This window comes from Hordeum vulgare, chromosome 4H (assembly GCF_904849725.1).
Source record: "Hordeum vulgare subsp. vulgare chromosome 4H, MorexV3_pseudomolecules_assembly, whole genome shotgun sequence".
NCBI lineage: Eukaryota > Viridiplantae > Streptophyta > Magnoliopsida > Poales > Poaceae > Hordeum > Hordeum vulgare.
The window spans coordinates 606,141,454-606,162,630 of NC_058521.1; the positions used below are offsets into that span (position 1 = coordinate 606,141,454).

At 40.8% G+C, this 21,177-nt stretch overlaps 1 protein-coding gene and 1 pseudogene across 1 annotated transcript; one reads left to right on the top strand and one right to left on the bottom strand.

Annotated features, from left to right (window-relative positions):
• Positions 1–1,101: 1,101 nt before the first annotated feature.
• Positions 1,102–1,923, top strand: LOC123448298 (annotated as a pseudogene).
• An 8,091-nt stretch (positions 1,924–10,014) lies between these two features.
• LOC123447563 (NAC domain-containing protein 92-like) lies at positions 10,015–11,620 on the bottom strand. The gene is made up of 2 exons (XM_045124170.1): positions 11,022–11,620; positions 10,015–10,908 (listed from the first exon to the last, which is right to left on the bottom strand). The coding sequence occupies exons 1-2, from the start codon at positions 11,523–11,525 to the stop codon at positions 10,360–10,362; spliced, it is 1,053 nt and encodes a 350-aa protein (XP_044980105.1). The 5' UTR covers positions 11,526–11,620; the 3' UTR covers positions 10,015–10,359.
• Positions 11,621–21,177: the final 9,557 nt, after the last annotated feature.

Consider the following 21,177-nt stretch of genomic DNA (forward strand, 5'->3'; position numbering starts at 1 on the left):
CTACAACAAGTTTTGCGTAGCACCGGCGAGGAAGGGGCGATGATGACGGCATGCCTTCGCCTCGTTTCAGTGCTTGTAGTTGTAAGATGTAATTTTTTATTAATTTTGATGTTCATTATACTATCATGATTGAAGATGAATAGATCGGAAGTTTTTTCAAAAAAATAAAATTTATATCTTTTTTCCTCAGAAAAAAATCTGCTTTCTTTATGCCATGGCAATTTTCATGTTCACACCATGGAAAACGACGTCACGTATTTCTATACAAGAATTCTCGGCCGGCCAGCATTGGCCATGTCGGTCCGTTAGGATTTGGGTCGCGCTGGATTTGTTGTTCAGCGTACTATCAAGTTCGTCTGTTCGTTCCTCCCAATCCCAATGTGGGTATTCATCTCTGTCGGCATCACTTAGGAGCTGGGGCGGCGACCCTGACCATGGCGATGGCGGCCTCCTCCTTCCTCCGGAGGTGGACATCAAGATATGATTGGCCTTGGGATTTCATGTCTCGTAAAATATTTGGCCAGGCGGTGGCCGAAGTGGTCTTTGCCTGGAGTCAACATCCTACATGTGCCCAATTCTCTTTGGTTTACCAATAGGCGAGTTCTGGACTTCTCCTTCGATGGAAATCAAAGACTGGCATATATGACCCTCTTTGAACATCTTGATTGGATATGGGTCGGTTGTGTGCACCCGCAATGTCAGCATCGAACTTCATCGGGGTATCGTGAAGCTCTATTTTTTATACCTTAGGACATGTCTGTACCAAGATTTTCGTGGGATCAAGACATGCAAAGAATGCCATGGTATGATTAGAGGACCTGCAAATGAGGGACTTTGAATGCGATTAAGACTTTGCTTCACAGACAGTTGTTCAGACTTGGCTTGCGGGATATGTTCCCGTCCAGACCGGACAAGAGTTCCTGTGAGCCTGGTTGTATGTGGCTCCTAGTAGTAACCTCCGCAAGTGGGGGCGACAGCATTGGAGGACTTCTTTGTTGATGGCACTCCTTTGAGTACCAAGTCGTGATTTTCGGGGAGAAAACATAAGGTATGCTTTTTATTTATTGTGACTGGCAATGACCTCCGTCATGGTGCATCATCCACACAACCTCTGTCACAGTCGCCTCGCCGCTCCAGCACGACGACCATGGATTCGAGGACTTGATGAACGAGTCATGCTGGTCTCCGCTGAACCTCCCTACGACTACAACAATATCCATCTCGAGGTACATAAATCATACTCCATCCATTCCTAAATATAAGATGTTTTGACAGATCAATATTAGAGGAGGAGTTGCTGAGGCACAATGAATCAGAGGGCGGCTGGTGTTTGAGGTGGTGACACTAGCGTGCGGGCTCGTCGGCGGCGACACACTCCACCGCGTCCTCTCAAGCAGGCTTAGTAGGGTGACGATGGTGTTGGCCGCCCTCACGGGCAACGAGATCCACCACAACGTGCGAGGCGCTCCTGGGGTCCAATGAGATCCAACGAGATCCACCACAATGTGCTTCATGCGAGCGCTCCTGGGGTCCGTGCCGCGCTGGTGCACATCAAGGATGCCTGCGAGGCGCAGCTCTTCGGCAAGGACCAACTGTCCATGGCCGGCCGGTTCTTCTATGTCGTCGGGTACCCCACCATACAGTACTATGCCGCCTGCTTCGTCGTCAAGTACCCGGAGCACAAAATGTTGCTCAAAAGGTACGTAATCGATCCACCGAGTCCTTCACTCCTTGTATTGCTTGCATGTTTTGACCAATTTGTGTTTGTTTTTATGTTGTATAGGGTGGTGGGAGAGGATGTGAGGGTGCCAGGTGATTCGAGCAAGCTTGTGGAGCTGGGGTTCAAGTTCAAGTATTGTGTGAAGGAGACGCTGGACTGCCACCGTATACGTCGAATGCGCCAAGAGAATGGGAGAGCTCTGATGGTGATAATAAAGTAGTTCACTTGCTTAACCATGCATTCCAATCAACGACCGCATGAAAACTTTGGATTTGAATGTAGCATCCTACATATTCACGATCGTCAGCCTACTCTTGGATCTCATGTTGAGAAGTTTGAATTTAAACTTGGGTGTTAATAAAGTAATGTATACATATTGATTTATGAAAATGGAGCATATGCTCTACTGTAGTACATCTTTACTTTATTTATTTTTTTGAGACTACGTAGTACATCTTTATGGCAACATGCATGCTTTTTTTCAAAGTTGCGTTGTGGACCCGCCCATTTACTGGTTTTTATGGAGTTCCTTTGGTTTTCAGTAAGATGGGATAGGAGAGTATAATCTTTCTCTTGCCTACTATGACACACAGGAAACATTGGATTCCCTTATGTATTGCCTTCACTGAGAGGGGAGGAACCCCTCACTAAAGGGGGAGGGGTGCTAGATAGGCCGGCGCACCAGGATAGGAGGCCAAAACCTCCCTTTTCCAAGGGTTTTACATTACTCTTGTTTATAATTTAAAATATTCTAAATGTATATATTATAACAACACTCTATATAAACATTTAAAAAGGTTGAATAATTATTTCAAAAATATTGAACAAGTATTTGAAAATTGTTGAATTGGTATTTTAAAATATTGAAGAAATAATTTTAAAAATGTTGATCATGTATATAAAAATATTGATCAACCATTTGAAAGACAAATGGACAAGTATTTAAGAAAATTGAACAAGTATATAAAATAATATTGATCATATATATAAAATGTTGAACAATTATTTAAATAATGTTGATCAAGTATTAAATATTTTGCATAAATATTTTAAAATTTTAGCAAGTATTTGAAACTCTTTAATAAATATTAAAAATGTCGAATAAGTATTTGAATATATTTAATAAGTATTAGAAATGTTCAAAAGTATTTAAAAATGTTGAACATGTATTTATAATTTTTTTGAGTATGTATTAAAAATGCTGATCAAGTATTTATATTTTTTCAGATCGGCGCTTGGACAATGTTCAATATGTATACCAAAAATGGTGATCATTTACTAAATACGAAATTGTAGAGTAAAAATGAAAACAAACATAAGAACAACAAAAAATGGAGAATAATTATAAACCAACAAAAAAAAAGAAGAAACAAAATGCAAGAAACATGAAAACAAAATGGAGAAAAAATAAAAGAAACAAAAGAAAACAGAAAGAACCAGGCTAGAATAGCCTCAACTAGGACATGCCCTGTAACTAATCATGACAGGGACGCTAGGCGGAGTGGCTAGCTAAATCTGACTGGAAACCAGGGATTGAACCATTTCTTTGCCTATATTTTCAGTCGCTACGCTCTTGCCAAGGGGACAGCTCAATAACATGCACACAGAGACGAAACCTTCAGCAAGCGTTCCCCTCTCGCCTCGCTTAGGGCGATAAATAGCCGCCGTGAGGAGGGCTCGTGAGAGCTCTATATCACCTGACACGAGTCAAAATCACTAGTTAACGGATACACCTTCCAACGATTACTCCCACCTTCACAGATTGCATGCGTGCTACTTGTCGCAACCTGGGAGTTTACCCTTTTTCGTAGATCCGTATTTGCAAAACGTTTTATCTCGTAAAGCGTGCGTTCAAATCTCGAATCGTTTTCACCGTTGGATTTCTCGCGTAGAGATCTGCAAATCTAGATGCCATGTTGATAGGTTTTGATGAACTTTTTTTTCCACGAAAAAACGGAAGAAAAAACCGGATGAAAAAACCGTGACTCATGCGATAGAAAAAAAACCAAAAAACATTGTTTTTCCCTTTCCGAGAGGCACGGGTCGTGCCTCTCGCGAAGCCAAACCGTGCCTCTCGCGGAAGCGAAACTGTGTCTCTCGCGAGAAAAAAAGAGAGAGCAGAAAACGCGTTTTTCTCCTTTTCGGGAGAGGCAGGGGCGTGTCTATTGCAAAGGCAAAACCGTGCCTCTCGAAAAAGAAACATAAAACGCGTTTTTTCCCTTTCAGGAGAGGCACGGGTGTGCCTCTCACAAAGACAAAATCGTGTCTTTCGTGGAAGCAAAACCGTGCCTCTCGTAAATAAAAACAGAAAATACGTATTTTCCTTTCTGAAATGCACGAGCGTGCCTCTCGCGAAGGTAAAATTGTGTCTTTCGTGAAAGCAAAACCGTGCCTCTCACAAAAAAAATGAAAACGCGTTTTTTTCCTTTCCGATAGGCACGGCCGTGCCTCTCACAAAGACAAAACCGTGCCTCTTATTGAAGCAAAATCGTGCCTCTCGCCAGAAAACTGAAAACGATTTTTTTCGCGTAAAAAGCCACGTTTTTTCGCAAAAAAAGTTGATTTGTTTCCGTCCAAAAGTTACGAAAGGCCGGTGAAAAAACATAACACAAAAAAAAATCGAAAACAATCATTCAAAAAAGATGAAAACGCGTGGAAAAAATAAAAAACGAAAGAAACGCTTAGAATGCGACACGTGGCGGTGGCTGAAAATTCGCCAAGTGGCAGCGCGCGGGAGCCATCGCTGGTAGGCTCATGAGGGAGCGCTCCCTAACTAGTTGAGCGACGTGAGTCTTAAATAGGTCTTGCCTTTCATGGGTGGCAGTTAGGCCGGCCCAATACGGGTCCTAGAGGAGCAGATTTTCCAAGGAAGTTTTGAATGTTTTACGTGGTTTTTTCTATTTTTTTCTTTAGTGGTTTTGACTGACTTTTCACATGGTTTTTGTGTGTCCTTTTTGCGGTGCCTTCGATGTTTCTTTCATCGGTTCTATGTCCTTTTTGTTGGGTTTCCTATATTTTTTTCAGTTCAATAAGTGTCTACTTTTTTCAACATTGTACGTTTTTTTGTATACACGTGGGATATTTTTGGATACATGTACATTTTGTTGAAATACATGTGTTTGAAAATTTATTTGATATGTGCTACAAAAATAAAAAAAACACATCAAATCTTTTTGTAATGACAAATAACTTTTTTTTAACTACGTCAACAATTTTTTTTATTAGAACTTCAGGAACATTTTTTTCAAATGTGTGATTTTATAAAAGAAAAATGTACATACATTTCTTTAAATGGTACTGTACAAAACAATTTACTTTGAATTGTGCCAAGAAATTTTTACATTGTCTAATTTTTTTAAAGAGAACTGTCGGTAATCTAAAACCGGATCACAAAAGGTCATCACACATGCGAACAAGATATTTGCTGGTAGACAACGAATCCTGGAATTGGCTAAATGCCAAACAATCCGAGATAATATTCATGTACTTAAAGCAAGATTATAAGTTGGTAGGCCCTCAGAAAGGCTTAGAGTCTAACAAATATAAGTGGATCTATAAAGTGATGTGGATAAATGTTTTATCCATAGAGCTTGAATTGTTTCAAAGAATTTCTTACAACTTTCAGGGTTGATTACGATAAGATCGTCTCGGTCGTAGTGATGCTTTAGTCAATTCAGGTTATATTAGCAATCGTTGCAAATTTCATTTTGAGGATATTATATGGACGTCAAAGTGTTTCCTTAAAATTGGAATGTATTTGAGGGTCTATTTCTGATACACTTTGATGTCTTTGTCAAACCAAAGGATGTTGGAAAGTGTGTAAACTTAAGAGATCCAGCAATGGACTGGAGCAAGCATGATGGACTTGAAATTTTCATTTTGATGAAATTATGGAAGAAATTGATTTCATCAATAGCGATGATGCTTGTATATACAAGAAAACACTCTTTCTGTAAAGTAATATAAGACCTTTTAGATCACTAAAGTAGCGATCTAAAAGGCGAAAATCCATTTCTGAGCCCACGGTCATCTGCACCCTTCTTGAGTAAACAAATCAAAAAAATACTAAAAAAATTCAAACAATTCCAAAACAATTTGGGTGATATATAATTTTACGCGTGAGGTTTGCTCCATTTTATGTATAATTTGAACATTTGAGCAGCTCTCGGCAAAAAAAGACAAATTCTAGGTCTCTAGAAATGTTTACTGTACATGCACTGTTTTGACCCGATTTGTATTTTTTGTCGAGAAATACTCAGATGTTCAAATGACACAAAAATTGAAGCGGACCTTACACATCAAATTATCTATCACACAAAAAATATTTGTATTTTTTTTGAATTTTGTTAGAATTTTTTTTGAGTTTTTTACTAAACGGGTGCAGATGAGCCTCGGCACCGAACGCTGCACTAAAATGTCTTATATTACTTTACAAAGGGAGTAAATGAGTGCAAGAACATTTGTAATAACTTATGTGGATAATGTATTGATAACCCCAAATTATGTAAATTTCTCAGCACAAGAGAAGACTTCATTGAAAATACTTTTCATGACAGACTTTGGCTTGACAACGCACATATTGGACAAAAAATCTATGGAGATAGTAGTGCCTAAGAGGACTACGCAAAAAAGCTCACTATTATAGATATGCGTTGTTAAGTCCACCCCCCGGCCCAATCATATAGTGTAATGTAGTAGAAAACAAAAAAAATTGGTACTAAGTACATGCCCATGACCACTATAAACATGCATAAAAAGGTTTGATTTGATCATTACCAACTCGTAGCGCAGTGGAAGGAGAGCTGGTGAAGATCCCCGCAGCTAGGATTTTATGACCTACCAACGGCGCGAGGATGTTCTGCCTCGAAAAGTCACTCGAACGTTCCCTTGGACAGCCCTTCGGGAGGCCCTCAGACATAAACTCGATTAGTCACTTGGACAGAACCTCAACATATCTCTCAAACTAAGATCAAAACTATGACCTCTCTACCGTGTTGCACACATCCGTTGTCAACTATCTAGTAGGGCTTCGCCGTCCAGAAATAGGCCCTACCGAAGAGTAGACAGTCTTTCGACTATGAAACTATTTTGTGGAGAGGAAAGATAGAAAGCCAGATCATGCATGACATGTGTATGAGAGAACTTGAGTGAGTTAGGAGAGCTCTCTCCACCTCTACTTATAGTATGACGTAAGGGGTAGAGGCCACTTGAAGATACCAAAATTCCCATGATATATGTCCTTCATAAAGGCAAAATGGGATGGCTTCCAAAGAGTGTTTCCTCCATCTCCATGCATGCATCATCCCCAAATAGTGTTTCCACTATTTACAATATTGTTTCCACTATTCAGACTAATATTGCCAGTATTCAGACTAGTGTTTTCACTATGCAGGAGATATTTTCTCCTAATAGGTTTCCACCATTCACTTTACAATTCATGATAATGTTTTATGAAATGTTTTCAGCGTAAGTTTGATCTGAAAAAAATATAGAAGGTGTAGAACATTTTTGGATGAGTTCGGAACATTTCTGGTACCCCTTAAAATAATTCTGGACGAGTTTGGAACATTTTCGGTATGAAGTTTGTCCCCAAAACATTTCCGCTTTTCTCTTCGAAACTCTTCTTTCATCTCCAAAACTTTTCCGGAAACAATCTCTCGGACTCCCTGTCTATTACTTAGTTAACATATGAACCTTAAGTGCGTGACTCTGTAGGTTCGGCGAAGTATAGACATCAACAGAACCCTTTCCGATCAATGGTCAATAGCTGAACCATGGACATCCGTATTGATTCCTATTCCCACCAAAATGAATATTCAAGCGAACCTGTAATTACTGAATTTTATTCATGTTGTTCCATGATATGTTACAAATACCCGAGGTGAGATTTAATGACATCCCCATGAATCAACAACTTTGTTCACCATGCCAGTTTACTCGTTGCAGGTTTTTTTCTCTTTTATTCTTCCCATATTCCGGCATCGTCGTGACCAAATCATGTTGTGTTTGGTCACACAAAGATGGATGCCGTAATACCAAGAGGGGCCGAAGAATACTTCTCCATCGTCGGACGAGCAAATTCCAATCTTGGGTTATCAAGTACCTTGTCAAACTTTTACATGAACCCAAAAGCCGCCGTAATAGCCACCATGTTACGAATGACGTTCAACAAACTCTAAGTTCATGAAGCAAGTATGAAGGAACTTGATACTCCCATGGTCTAAGGTATTATGTAAACACTAACTTTCTCTGTGTTATAATACCTTTAACTTGTGATGATTTATCTCATAGCATAACACCAACATGGGTCAATTCGACAAAACTGTTCTTACAACATTATGTACTCAAAATTACCAGCATTAACATGCCCATAATTAGGAAAGCGTGACCATCATGCAATACTTGAGCTAGTCTTAGAGGCACGACTAGGAAAGTATTTTACGGTTTATTATGTCATACATGCACATGGGTTTTCCTCTAATGCTTTATGGATATACGTGATCAAGGATCATTGCAGTTTTAGTTTAGAACATAAATATCAATTATAAAATTGAAGATAAATAACAACAACTATTATTCCTTCTAAGGCATATCTCCTAAACTTCAAACACAATAGAGACTAAATGTGTGAGATGAACACATCGCACACCATATTTAAATAGAACAGTGTGCCAAGAAACTAAACGTGTGGAAAGGTGGACTCATGGGTCATCACACATACTTATTTCTAAAAAACTGTGTGCCATCGTGCTCACACAGTTCACGGAAACTAATTGTGTTCTATTAAACACATATTGTTTTTACAAGACGAGTGGGCGATGTATTGCACATTGTTTGCCTAAATGCTTTTTTGCGTTGATGTCATCCATCATGCACGATTCAGTTGATAAAACTATATGCAATCAGTTTTACGTTAATACCAAATAGTTCATGTGTGTTAATGGAAAATTACACATGAATGGATAAGAATAAGTGTCAGACCACGCGTCTTGCCTAATCAATTATCCCTATAAAAAGGCTAGGCATGGACTAAACTAGTCTTGTTCTCTCCGCGTGCATATGTCCTGTGATTGCCATGCACCGGCGCCACACAAATGTGATGTGAGCACCGGTGCATTATTTCTCGCGCATCACCAAGCCATATAGCCCAAGCCTGGTGGGCAGCTGGTTAAGAAATCCCCAATCGCCCGAGGGCAAGAATATCCCCATTTCTCTTGTGCCGCCGCCGATAGAGCCAATGGCTCAGCCATCATGCGACAACCTACTGTACTATGAGAGGAAATTTGCTTGGCACTTCTGCCACGTTGCCCGCGCTACGGCTTTCCCAATATGTGCTTCGTAATCGGTCAATGAAGCTCATCAAGAACAGTTTGAGAAAACATTTATATCTCTCGCGCTTTTTAGTCCAAGATCATCACCTTCAGAAAATACAAGTCTCGTTGTTTTGATTATGATTTTGAAGCCGATGATGAGGTCACTTCTTCTTTGCATCCAAATGGAAAGGGCACAACCATTGATGATGAATATTGGATGGAGCAGTATTTGCCATTTGATGATGTGTTTGAGAAGTGACCGTGGGCACTACAATCGTTCTGTTTCAGATGATCACAAGATTTCTTACAAGCTAGGTAAAAACTTGAACAAAGTGCACAAAGGCATTAACTTGGCTCTATGGGGCCTAACTTGAGCAAGTGATCCTTCTATAATTACAAAAATAATATTACCAAGGAGCATGTCAAAACAGCGGAACATATGATTGCATAAGAACCATATGTCTTCATTTATCTTATTAGTTGTGGGTGCTTGCTAAGAGGAGAATCATACGTATGTGTGAGTCAATTGTTTTGCCGCACATGGGCTTAGGATCTATCCACACGTCTCCGTTAAGCAACAATAAGCAATCCAATTAATTATGGGATTAACGACGTTATAATACTATGTACTAAATAAAATTGCGATAAGTGACACAATCAACTTGAACTTCCCACATTTAGGAATTGTGCCATGTGTTGCACTATTTACTCATCGCTATTTACATTTCCTTGCAATTCCACCACCACAAATCAATACACCGTCACATTAATTAATCACTTACGGGCTGGCTATATCACATATCATCAAAACCACTGGGGTACAAATAGACATGCACATTTAGTTTCTAAAATAATAACCAACGCATTTTTTTAATTTATAAAGTGGAAGTAAAAGTTCATAGGGTGGATGGAAATCCCTCTAGATTGGCGCATGCCCAAAATTATTTCCAATAAAATATACATATGTAATCAAATTCACGATAATACATTTAGTCAAATATTCATTAATTATTAAACAAAAGAGTTTATCCCACACAAGTTTAAAACATGCACGATATACACACTGCCAAGTATTTTATAACACATGCTAATTTAGCTAGGTATACACCAGTAAGTGGTGCATATACAAGCCAACACACATACACACAATACTAGAACAAGAGAGGCAAGCCAACAAGACAATACATACAAACTCTTTTCTGACCATGCTGAAAATAAAAATGCGGTGCAAACTAATAAAGATGTTGGTATATATCAACTGATCTTCTGGTGGGTAATTATTTTATGCATGAACATATGTATATGTCCTCTCACATCATCTGATCATTAGTAGTTCCACATGCCATCCATACCCATGTTGACTGACGAGATCTCGTCGGACATCGATGCGCCAACATAGCCATGGTTGTTGTTGCTCAGGCCAGTCATAACATCCTCCTGCGACGCTATGCATGATGAACTGCTCCCTGGATCGACCCCTGCCATGAAGCCCCGGTTTGCACTCATATGCATCATCTGTTGGTGCTGGTTGTGGTTGTTGAATGACATCGTTGACTGTGGTGGGGTGGCCATCATCTGGTGGTGGTTGTTCCCAAAGTAATCGTTGTTCATCATTGGGAACACCACACTACCCATCATGGATGATCCGGCCTCGATGGCATGCATCTGATATACAGAAGCTGCAGACAGCGGCGGTGGTGGCGCCAGTGATGAAAATACATCATAGTCCATGAGAGGAGCCAATGTAGTAGATTCAGGGAAGCCCTGATGCTGGTCTGCGCCCATGGATATAGGAATGGGCAGGGCATATGATGACATCACAACCTTCTTCGGTCCTGTGCTCTTATGGAAGATTTTGCAAACCACATACTCCTCCTACCAACACACATAAAATAATTTAGTGAAAATCAATCATCTTTAGTAACTAGATATGTATGTACATGTGTATTCATCAGTCATGAGTACTACTAGTCAAGGACTAAAAATACCTTGGAAGACGCATTAATGGTGGCGGCTTCAGTGATGTCGGCGGGCAAGTCGGGTGTCGGTTGCTTGCCAATCTCAATTCTGTACTCGTGCATGATCCAGTTTGTCTTCTCCCCCCTAGGTGCCCTGCCCTTGTAGAAGACCAGTGTCTTCTTCATGCCGATGAGAGTTGTGGTCGCCGGTAGGAGGATCGCCTTGTCCTTTCCGGTAGCCTTCCAATAGCCAGCATTCGTGGCCCGATTGGTCCGTATCCCTGTGGGGTACTTGAGGTCCTTCTGGGAGAAGAAGTATCGATCCTTCTCCCCCATGTTTACCTCATTTGGGAGATTCCATGGCTCATATTTTTTTAAATCCACCTCCCCCACCACTGTCTTGTCGAAGGCTTTCTTCAGCACTTTGGGGACCAGGTAGAAGATGATGATCTCCATGTCCGTTGGGTGAAACCTGAACCCCGGCGGCAGATTCAGTTGTTGTTTCTGTTGCTGAACTTGAAGGTGGCTTGCCATGGTGGAGGATTTTCAGAAATGGGTGTTGGGGTGGAACAAATGTTGGTGGAAATGATATAGATGTGTCTATCTATGGAAGGAATTCAATGATATAGAGAGATATGAGAGGAAGGTGCTTAAATAGGATAGAATGCGTGTACTGGCAAGACACTTTCCAGAGAAGCCTTGACGTTTTTCGGGCTTTGTTTAATTTGTTTTTATTGGCAATTGATGGATGTATGCGAGCTAGCTAGATAGATAGAGATACCTCCCTATCCTTTACAACTGTGTGTTGCTTGTCTTGCCTCGGGGGCCATGCGAGGTGGTGACAAGTGTTAGGTTTCTCGAACCTCACAAAGCCTTATCATGCCAGATTGAACTCTTTTGGTTTCTTGTCATTCTTGTTAACGTATGCATATGTACTCCTCATGTTATGCCCTGCTTTGTTATTGATGCCTGGTTTTGCACTGGAAAGCAACCATGTTGTGTTTACTATGTATCCTATGTATGCATTCCACCATATGCTTTCATATCTATATACAAGACTTGGAGGTGAAATCTATGAGTTTACATACTCCATCCTATGCATTAATATATTGTATATAGCCTCTGTAGGATTACACGAAAACCGAGTGCACACTAGTGGAAAACGGGCCTTTGGCCGGGACCCTTTAGTCCCGGCCTGCCTCTCGGCCGGGACTAAAGGCCCGACCACGTCGCCCCAAATCGCAATGCCTCCCTCGAGGCTTTAGTCCCGGCCCGTAAGGAGCCTTTAGTCCCGGTTTGTGTCCCAAACCGGGACTAAAGGGCTACGCGGGGTGCAGCCCGCATGTGCGCCACCTTTAGTCCCGGTTTGTGTCTCAAACCGGGACTAAAGTCCTCTGCCTATATATAGCACAACCCCCTCTCCCCTCTTCCTTGCATTTTTCTTGGATGGAAGAGTGTGGGTGTGTGCTAGCTCTCCATTTTTTTTCATGCACTAGAGGTGTTTGTTGAAATGTGTGTTAGAGCGATGCCGCTTCAGTTCACCGAACACAACTATGATATGAGATGCCTGAGCCACGCTTAAACCTCTTCCTCTTTATTTCTACTTATTCTAAAAGGTTAGCAACTATATTTCCTGGTTTAGACCGTACAGTACTAATTTTTAGGATCGTGATTGTATTTGATATATTGTCGTATAACGCAGATGAGCCATCCAAGGATGTACGGTGATCGACGCACAGCCGCTTACAGAGAAGGCGTGCATTCTCTTCGAGATGCAGCCAATGCGAACAAGCATGGTGGTGGCTTTATGTTTTGTCCATGTGTTGAATGTCGGAATGAGAAGGATTACACTTCCTCAAGAGTCATTCAGAGCCACCTGCTTCGGTCCGGTTTTATGTCGGCCTATAATGTTTGGACCAAGCACGGAGAAAGAGGGGTTATGATGGAAGACGACGATGAAGAAGAAGAGAACGATAATGACAACTACCGATCTATGTTCCCTGAGTATGCTGATACCGCAATGGAAGACAATGAAGAAGAAAATCAGGATGAAGAACGGGAACCAGATGAGCCCGCTGATGATCTTGGCCGGGTCATTTCTGATGCACGACGAGGTTGCGACACAGAAAAGGAGAGGTTGCAGTTCGAGCAGATGTTACAGGACCACAACAAATTGTTGTACCCAATTTGTGAAGATGGCCAGAAGAAGCTGGGTAGCACACTGGAATTGCTGAAGTGGAAGGCAGAGACCGGTGTGACTGACTCGTCATTCGAAAAGTTGCTGATACTGATGAAGAAGATGCTTCCAAGAAAGAACGAATTGCCCGCCAGCACGTACGAAGCAAAGAAGCTTGTCTGCCCTCTAGGATTAGACGTGCAGAAGATACATGCATGCCCTAATGACTGCATCCTCTACCGTGGTGAGAAGTACGAGAATATGGATAAATGCCCGGTATGCACTGCATTGCGGTATAAGATCAGAAAAGATGACCCTCGTGATATTGAGGGCGAGCCACCCAGGAAGAGGGTTCCTGCCAAGGTGATGTGGTATGCTCCTATAATACCACGGTTGAAACGTCTGTTCAGAAATAAAGATAATGCGAAGTTGTTGCGATGGCACATGGAAGATCGTATGAAAGACGATAAGTTGAGGCACACCGCTGATGGTCGGCAGTGGAGAAAAATCGAGAGAGAGTTCCCGAGATTTGCAGCTGACGCAAGGAACTTATGGTTAGGTCTGAGTACAGATGGCATGAATCCTTTTGGGGAGCAGAGTTGCAGTCACAGCACCTGGCCCGTTACTCTATGTATCTACAACCTTCCTCCTTGGTTGTGCATGAAGCGGAAGTTAATTATGATGCCAGTGCTTATCCAAGGTCCAAAGCAACCCGGCAACTATATTGATGTGTATCTAAGGACATTAGTTGATGAACTTTTACAGCTGTGGGCCGAACCAGGTGTACGTGTGTGGGACGAGCACAAACAAGAGGAATTGGACCTTCGAGCGTTGCTTTTCGTAACCATCAATGATTGGCCTGCTCTTAGTAACATTTCAGGACAGTCAAACAAGGGATACAATGCATGCACACACTGTTTGGATCAGACAGAAAGTATATATCTGGACAAATGTAGGAAGAATGTGTACCCGTACAATCGTCGTTTTCTTCCGCCCAAGCATCCCTAAAAGAAAAAAGGCAAGCATTTCAATGGCAAGGTAGAACCCCGGGGGAAGCCTGTCATCCGTACTGGTGCTGAAGTATTTGATATGGTCAAAGATTTAAAAGTAATCTTTGGAAAGGGTCCTGGCAGCCAACCTGTTCCTAATGGCCCTGATAAGCGCGTACCCATGTGGAATAAGAAATCTATATTTTGGGAGCTACCCTACTGGGAAGTCCATGAGGTCCGCTCGGCAATCGACATGATGCACCTGACTAAGAATCTCTGCGTGAATATTCTAGGCTTCCTGGGCTTGTATGGGAAGTCAAAAGATACACCAGAAGCACGGGAGGACCAGGAAAGTCATAAAGGAAGAGATGGCATGCATCCAGGGCAGTTTCAAGGGCGTGCCAGCTACGCTCTTACTAAGGAAGAGAAGGGAATCTTCTTTGAAGTCCTTTTCAGTATCAAGGTCCCGACTGGCTTCTCGTCGAACATAAAGGGAATCGTAAATATGAAAGACAAAAAATTCCAAAACCTAAAGTCTCATGACTGCCACGTGCTTATGACACAATTGCTTCCGGTTGCATTGAGGGGAATTCTACCGGAAAATGTTCGCCTCGCAATTGTGAAGGTATGTGCATTCCTCAATGCAATTTCTCAGAAGGTAATCGATCGAGAAAGTCTATCATGGTTACAGATTGACGTGGTCCAATGTCTGGTCAGCTTTGAGTTGTTGTTCCCGCCATCCTTCTTCAATATAATGACACACCTCCTAGTTGACCTAGTCGAAGAGATTAGAATTCTCGGTCCTGTGTTTCTACACAGTACGTTCCCCTTCGAGAGGTTCATGGGAGTCTTAAAGAAATATGTTCGTAACCGTGCTAGGCCAGAAGGAAGCATCTCCAAGGGCTATGGAACAGAGGAGGTCATTGAGTTTTGTGTGGACTTTCTTCCTGACCTTAAGCCGATTGGTGTTCCTGAATCTCGGTATGAGGGTTGGCTGACAGGAAAAGGCACACTAGGAAGGAAAGCAAAAGTATGTATGGACGGGCATTCTTTCTCTCAAGCACACTACACAGTTCTACACAATTCCACCATGGTGGCTCCGTATATCGTGAGACACAAGAATATTATACGCTCCGAAAACCCGGGGAAGGCTGACTCTTGGATTAAAGGGGAACACGAGAAGACTTTCGGCAGTTGGTTGCAGACACATCTCATGAATGACGACACCGTTGGAGATCAGTTGTACTGTTTGGCCAGGCCACCATCTTCGACTATATGTACTGTCCAAGGGTATGAGATAAATGGGAATACATTTTACACGGTTGCCCAAGATAAAAAGAGCACCAACCAAAATAGTGGTGTCCGCTTTGATGCAACAGACGAGAATGGGCACTGTTTGGAAACATATTACGGGTACATAGAGGAGATATGGGAACTTGACTATGGACCTACTTTTAAGATCCATTTGTTTCGGTGCAAATGGGTGAAGCTGACACGAGGCGAGGTAGTTGTAGACCAAAAGTACGGCATGACAACAGTGGATCTCAACAATCTTGCGTACATGGACGAACCATTTGTCCTAGCCAATCATGTCGCTCAGGTTTTCTATGTGAAGGACATGTCTACAAAAACGAGAAAAAGAAATCAGCAAAAGAAGATATCGTCCGATGAGCCAAAACGCCACATAGTTCTTTCAGGGAAAAGAAACATCGTGGGAGTAGATGACAAGACAGACATGTCAGAAGATTATAATAAGTTTCATGAAATTCCGCCCTTCAAAGTGAAAACTCACCCAAGCATCCTACTCAATGATGAAGATTCTCCATGGCTACGACCCAGAAGAAAACAGAAATAATAGATAGGAATATTGGTGCAATAATGTAATAATGTATTAAACCTTTTATGTAATGCATGTATGGAATGTACTAAATTTCAAACACTTTTCATTTTCATAGTTTTGTCAAATTCTCAAATAAGCAAAAAGAATTTTAATAAACCTTTGTAAGAGATGAGTTCTCGTTCGAAACGCTGATACTTCGAGAGAGATTGTCCGTTTTGTACACGAAGTGCATCCAGTTTTTGTCGTAGCCCTCTCAACTTTTTAACACATGCTATGTGGGTGAAATGATGATAGCATGCCAACTTTCAACATTTTCAGAGTTCATTTGTAGTGCTTTTCAATTTCAGGGTCAACTAGCTAAAAAAAAATAAGTAAATGCACGAAGAATACAAAATGAAGTCAGAAATTGTTGAAATTTTGTGATGTGCCTTTGAATGGTGCATTTTGAACACACAAAAAGTATGGAGTTTAAATAAGTTCAAAAAAATAAAATCCCTTTGTAAGAGATGAGTTCTCGTTCGAAACCGTGATACTTCGAGAGAGATTGTCCGTTTTGTACACGAAGTGCATCCAGTTTTTGTCGTAGCCCTCTCAACTTTTTAACACATGCTATGTGGGTGAAATGATGATAGCATGCCAACTTTCAACATTTTCAGAGTTCATTTGTAGTGCTTTTCAATTTCAGGGTCAACTAGCTAAAAAAAAAAGTAAATGCATGAAGAATACCAAATGAAGTCAGAAATTGTTGAAATTTTGTGATGTGCCTTTGAATGGTGCATTTTGAACACACAAAAAGTATGGAGTTCAAATAAGTTCAAAAAAATGAAATCCCTTTGTAAGAGATGAGTTCTCGTTTGAAACCCTGATACTTCGAGAGAGATTGTCCGTTTTGTACACGAAGTGCATCCAATTTTTGTCGTAGCCCTCTCAACTTTTTAACACATGCTATATGGGTGAAATGATGATATCATGCCAACCTTCAACATTTTCAGAGTTCATTTGTAGTGCTTTTCAATTTCAAACACTTTTCAATTGAAAATAACAAAATAGTTAATAGTTTGGATAATCAAAATAATTACTTTTGAAAATAGAAAATAGTTTTGCATTATTTATTCAATTTCAAACACTTTTCATTATCATAGTTTTGTCAAATTCTCAAATATGCAAAAAGAATTTTAATAAACATAGTTTTTAATTGAAAATAACAAAATAGTTAATAGTTTGGATAGCCAAATAATTACTTTTGAAAATAGAAAATAGTTTTGAATTATTTATTCAATTTCAAACACTTTCATTATCATAGTTTTGTCAAATTCTCAAATATGCAAAAAGGATTTTAATAAACACAGTTTTTAATTAAAAATAACAAAATAATTAATAGTTTGGATAGTCAAAATAATTACTTTTGAAAATAGAAAATAGTTTTGAATTATTTATTCAATTTCAAACACTTCCATTATCATAGTTTTGTCAAATTCTCAAATATGCAAAAAGAATTTTAATAAACATAGTTTTTAATTGAAAATAACAAAATAGTTAATAGTTTGGATAGTCATAATAATTACTTTTGAAAATAGAAAAATAGTTTTGAATTATTTATTCAATTTCAAACACTTTTCATTATCATAGTTTTGTCAAATTCTCAAATATGCAAAAAGAATTTTAATAAACATAGTTTTTAATTAAAAATAACAAAATAGTTAATAGTTTGGATAGTCAAAATAATTACTTTTGAAAATACAAAATAGTTTTGAATTATTTATTCAATTTCAAACACTTTTCATTATCATAGTTTTGTCAAATATGCAAACAGAATTTTAATAAACATAGTTTTTAATTGAAATAACAAAATAGTTAATTTTGAAAATAGAAAAAAATTGAAACTATATGAGAATTTGTAAAGAAACTTAAACGTTTCTCCACCATTTCAAATATAGTTTCAATTTTTAAATTTAGAGTCAGTTTAGGCCCGTAAGCCTGCTTTAGAGAGGAGCTCGATGGAGTAGCGGCGACGGGGCTTATAAACAAGTGTTAGTCCCCCTCGCTGGGCGAGGTGGGACTAAAATTATCGTGCAGCCGAGGAGGGGCTTTAGTCCCGGGTCGTGGCTCCACCCGGGACTAAAGGGGGTCTTTAGTCCCGGTTCGAGCCACGAAACGGGACTAAAGATCCACCTATATAAGCGGGAGTTAGAAAAATTCCAACCCAAACCGTTCATTTCTCTTCTTCTTCCTCTCGTTCTCCTGCCCGGCGCGGCACACCGACGACCTCGACGACGCCGTCAGGCTGCCCGCCGTCCTCCTCGCCGCCGCCTGCCGTCCTCCTCGCCGTCGCCGTCGTCCTCCTCGCCGCACGCCGCACTCCTCGCCGCGCGCCGCCGTCCTCCTCGCCGCGCGCCGTCGACACCTCCGGCCGGTAAGCCCCCCGCCCCCTCCTCCCCAACACTCCGGTCAGTAGAAAAAAAGAAGAAAAAGGAGAAGAAAAGAAGAAAAAGGAGAAGAAAAGAAGAAAAAGGAGAAGAAAAGAAGAAAAAGGGAAGAAAGGAAGAAAAAGGAGAAGAAAGGAAGAGAGATTTTTTTGTCATTTAATTCCTATTGTTATTAGGTTTGTGCTAGATTATTAGGGTTAGTAATATTTAGAATTAGGTTAGGGTTACAAGAAGAAGAAATATGAACAAAAATAAGAATATAAGATGAGGAAAAAGGAAAATAAGAAGAGGAGGAGAAGAAAAGAAGAAAAAGGAGAATAAGAAGAGGAGGAGAGGAGAAGAAGAGGAAAAATAGAAGAAGAGGAGAAGTAGAAGAAGAGAAAAAATTAAAAGAGGAGGAGAGGAGAAGTAGAAGAAGAGAAGAGGAGAAGTAGTAGAAGAAGAGGAGAAGTAGAAGTAGAAGAAGTAGAAGAAGAGGAGAAATAGAAGAAGAGGAAAAATTAGGTTAGGGTTACAAGAAGAAGAAATATTTTTTTGTCATTTAATTTTGCTATTGTATAGTGTATATGCTTAAGTGTTAATAGTGTTTCTTAGATTATTGCTTAATTTTTCTATTGTATATGCTTAAGTGTTAATAGTTTAATTTTGCTATTGTATATGCTTAAGTGTTAATAGTTTATTTTTAGCAAGAAAATTAATAGAACTAGTTTATTTTTTAGTTCATTTTGCGATGCCTATCCCGCATCCTCGTCGTCGACTCGGCGGAGGACACCTGCATGATCAGAGGGGCCCTGTCCGGGACTGGGCTCCGCCCGACTGGTATTGGGAGGTTCTACCTTCCGGGGGGCGTAGGTTGCTGAGGAGCCAGCCCGTTGTTGACCCGATCCTTGTTTGGTGGCGGTCGCGTGGGCCAGTGACGGTGCCGAGGCTTCCGGACACCGCAGAGGTGGTACGTCACCGTGTCAGCGAGGAGGATGAGCACGTCCGTCGCTACATGGTTGCGTTGGAGGGCAGGTTCGAGCATACTTGGAAGGTTCTTCGGGGATCTCACTCGAGCTATGATCCTGTGATGGTTCCTTCTCTTTGGGTGTCCACCGCCCGCGACGATACCCGTCGGGCGCTACGGTTCTAGATGTATCAGTGATGCTATATGTATGATAATATTCGAGGAGTATTAGTGATAATATTCGACGATGTACGGACAAAAGAGATGATGTATTTGCTTATAATTGAATGCATGCTAATTTGAATACTACTTTATTTTACGATTTGGTTTTTCTTATTGAATGCTCAAATTGGAAAAGTACTCCTACTTTGAATACTATGCAGAAATCTAGGAGTCCCGGGTGGAGCCACGACCCGGGACTAAAGTTGTTTTGGAACGGAGTTCCTGATATAATAATTATTTTTTGGTACAAAGTTCAACAAAGTCCTTTGACACTAGACAATGTGACATATAGAAGGGTAGATGAGATCAGGAAAAATAGGATCATTTTCTACACATCTAGAATGTCGCCATTTTGTTAAATCCTTAAAGGTTAAGAGAATTCGTTAGACATATTTTAGAGTTTAGGTTCTAGCCAAGACCCGGGACTAAAGGTCCTCCTATATAAAACGACACTTCGAAGTTTCCAACCCCTCTTATATAGTTTGTTAGTTTATTAGTTAATCAAATGTCCGTTTTTTGCAGAACTATGGATCCACATATCAGGAACCTCGAAGAGGAAGAACTTTTCGAAGATATAATCAAAGACGGCCCCGACGTTGAACCAGCTGAATCTCCGTCGTGATATCTAAACCCCTCTGGATATGGAATGGAGGTCGTCCAACACGAAGATGAAGCCGATGGGGGAGGAGATAGGTCCAATGACGAAGAAGGTGATAGCTCCACTGATGGAGAAGCCGGTGAAGAAATAATAAAGTCCGGCGAGGTATACATATGAAGTTCTACAATCACTTGTAATATGTGCAAAATATTGGAGATAGCTCTATATTGTATACATATACATTCATTTGACGAATGTTTCTCCCTCTTAGGCCTCCACATCGAGCAAAGCTACGAAACGAGGCCCGACTAGAAAGTTGGATGCACGGACGCATTACACCTTTGAGGTGATATTGCCTACGGGCAAACCCAAGCTTCCTAAGAATGCTGCTGACACATTCAAGAAGCAATGCGGAGTTCTTGTTAGGGATCACGTCCCGATCAGCGTTCGGGAGTGGAACAAGCGCAAAGGGGCAGCCGATAGTGACTATGTCACCGAAAGGTACAAAGATAATCTTTGGAATGATCTCATGTCACATTTCAACCTGCCAGAATGTGAGAATGAAGACGCCGCAGACAAACTGAGGGCCAAAGTCAAGCAGTGGACTCTAAAGAAGATGGCCGAACTGTTCCGTAGCTGGAAGAAGAAGGTTTGGAAAAACTATTTGAAGGCAAAGAAAGTGCCAGTATTCGAGGGGTATCTAGCCAAGCAGGCGAATCACTGGAAGGCATTTCAAGAGTACAAGGAGTCAGAAGATGCCCAGGCATTATCAGAAAAGAACAAGATAAATGCCGACAAGAAGAAATATCACCACAAGCTGGGGCCAGGGGGCTATGAGACTGCCATCCCAAAGTAGGATAAGAAAGAGCAAGATCTGCTAGCTAAAGGCATCGTACCTGAACCACTTCGTGATGAGTGGGAATTGAGAGCAAGAAATTGGTTCCTTGAGCATGGTGGTTCGTACGACGAAGAAACAGGGGACCTCATCT

Coding starts and splice junctions, on each gene's coding strand:
- LOC123447563 (XM_045124170.1), bottom strand. CDS start 11,525: ATGGCAAGCCACCTTCAAGTTCAGCAACAGAAACAACAACTGAATCTG. Junction 10,909..11,021: donor CCATTAATGCGTCTTCCAAG/GTATTTTTAGTC, acceptor GTGTGTTGGTAG/GAGGAGTATGTGGTTTGCAA.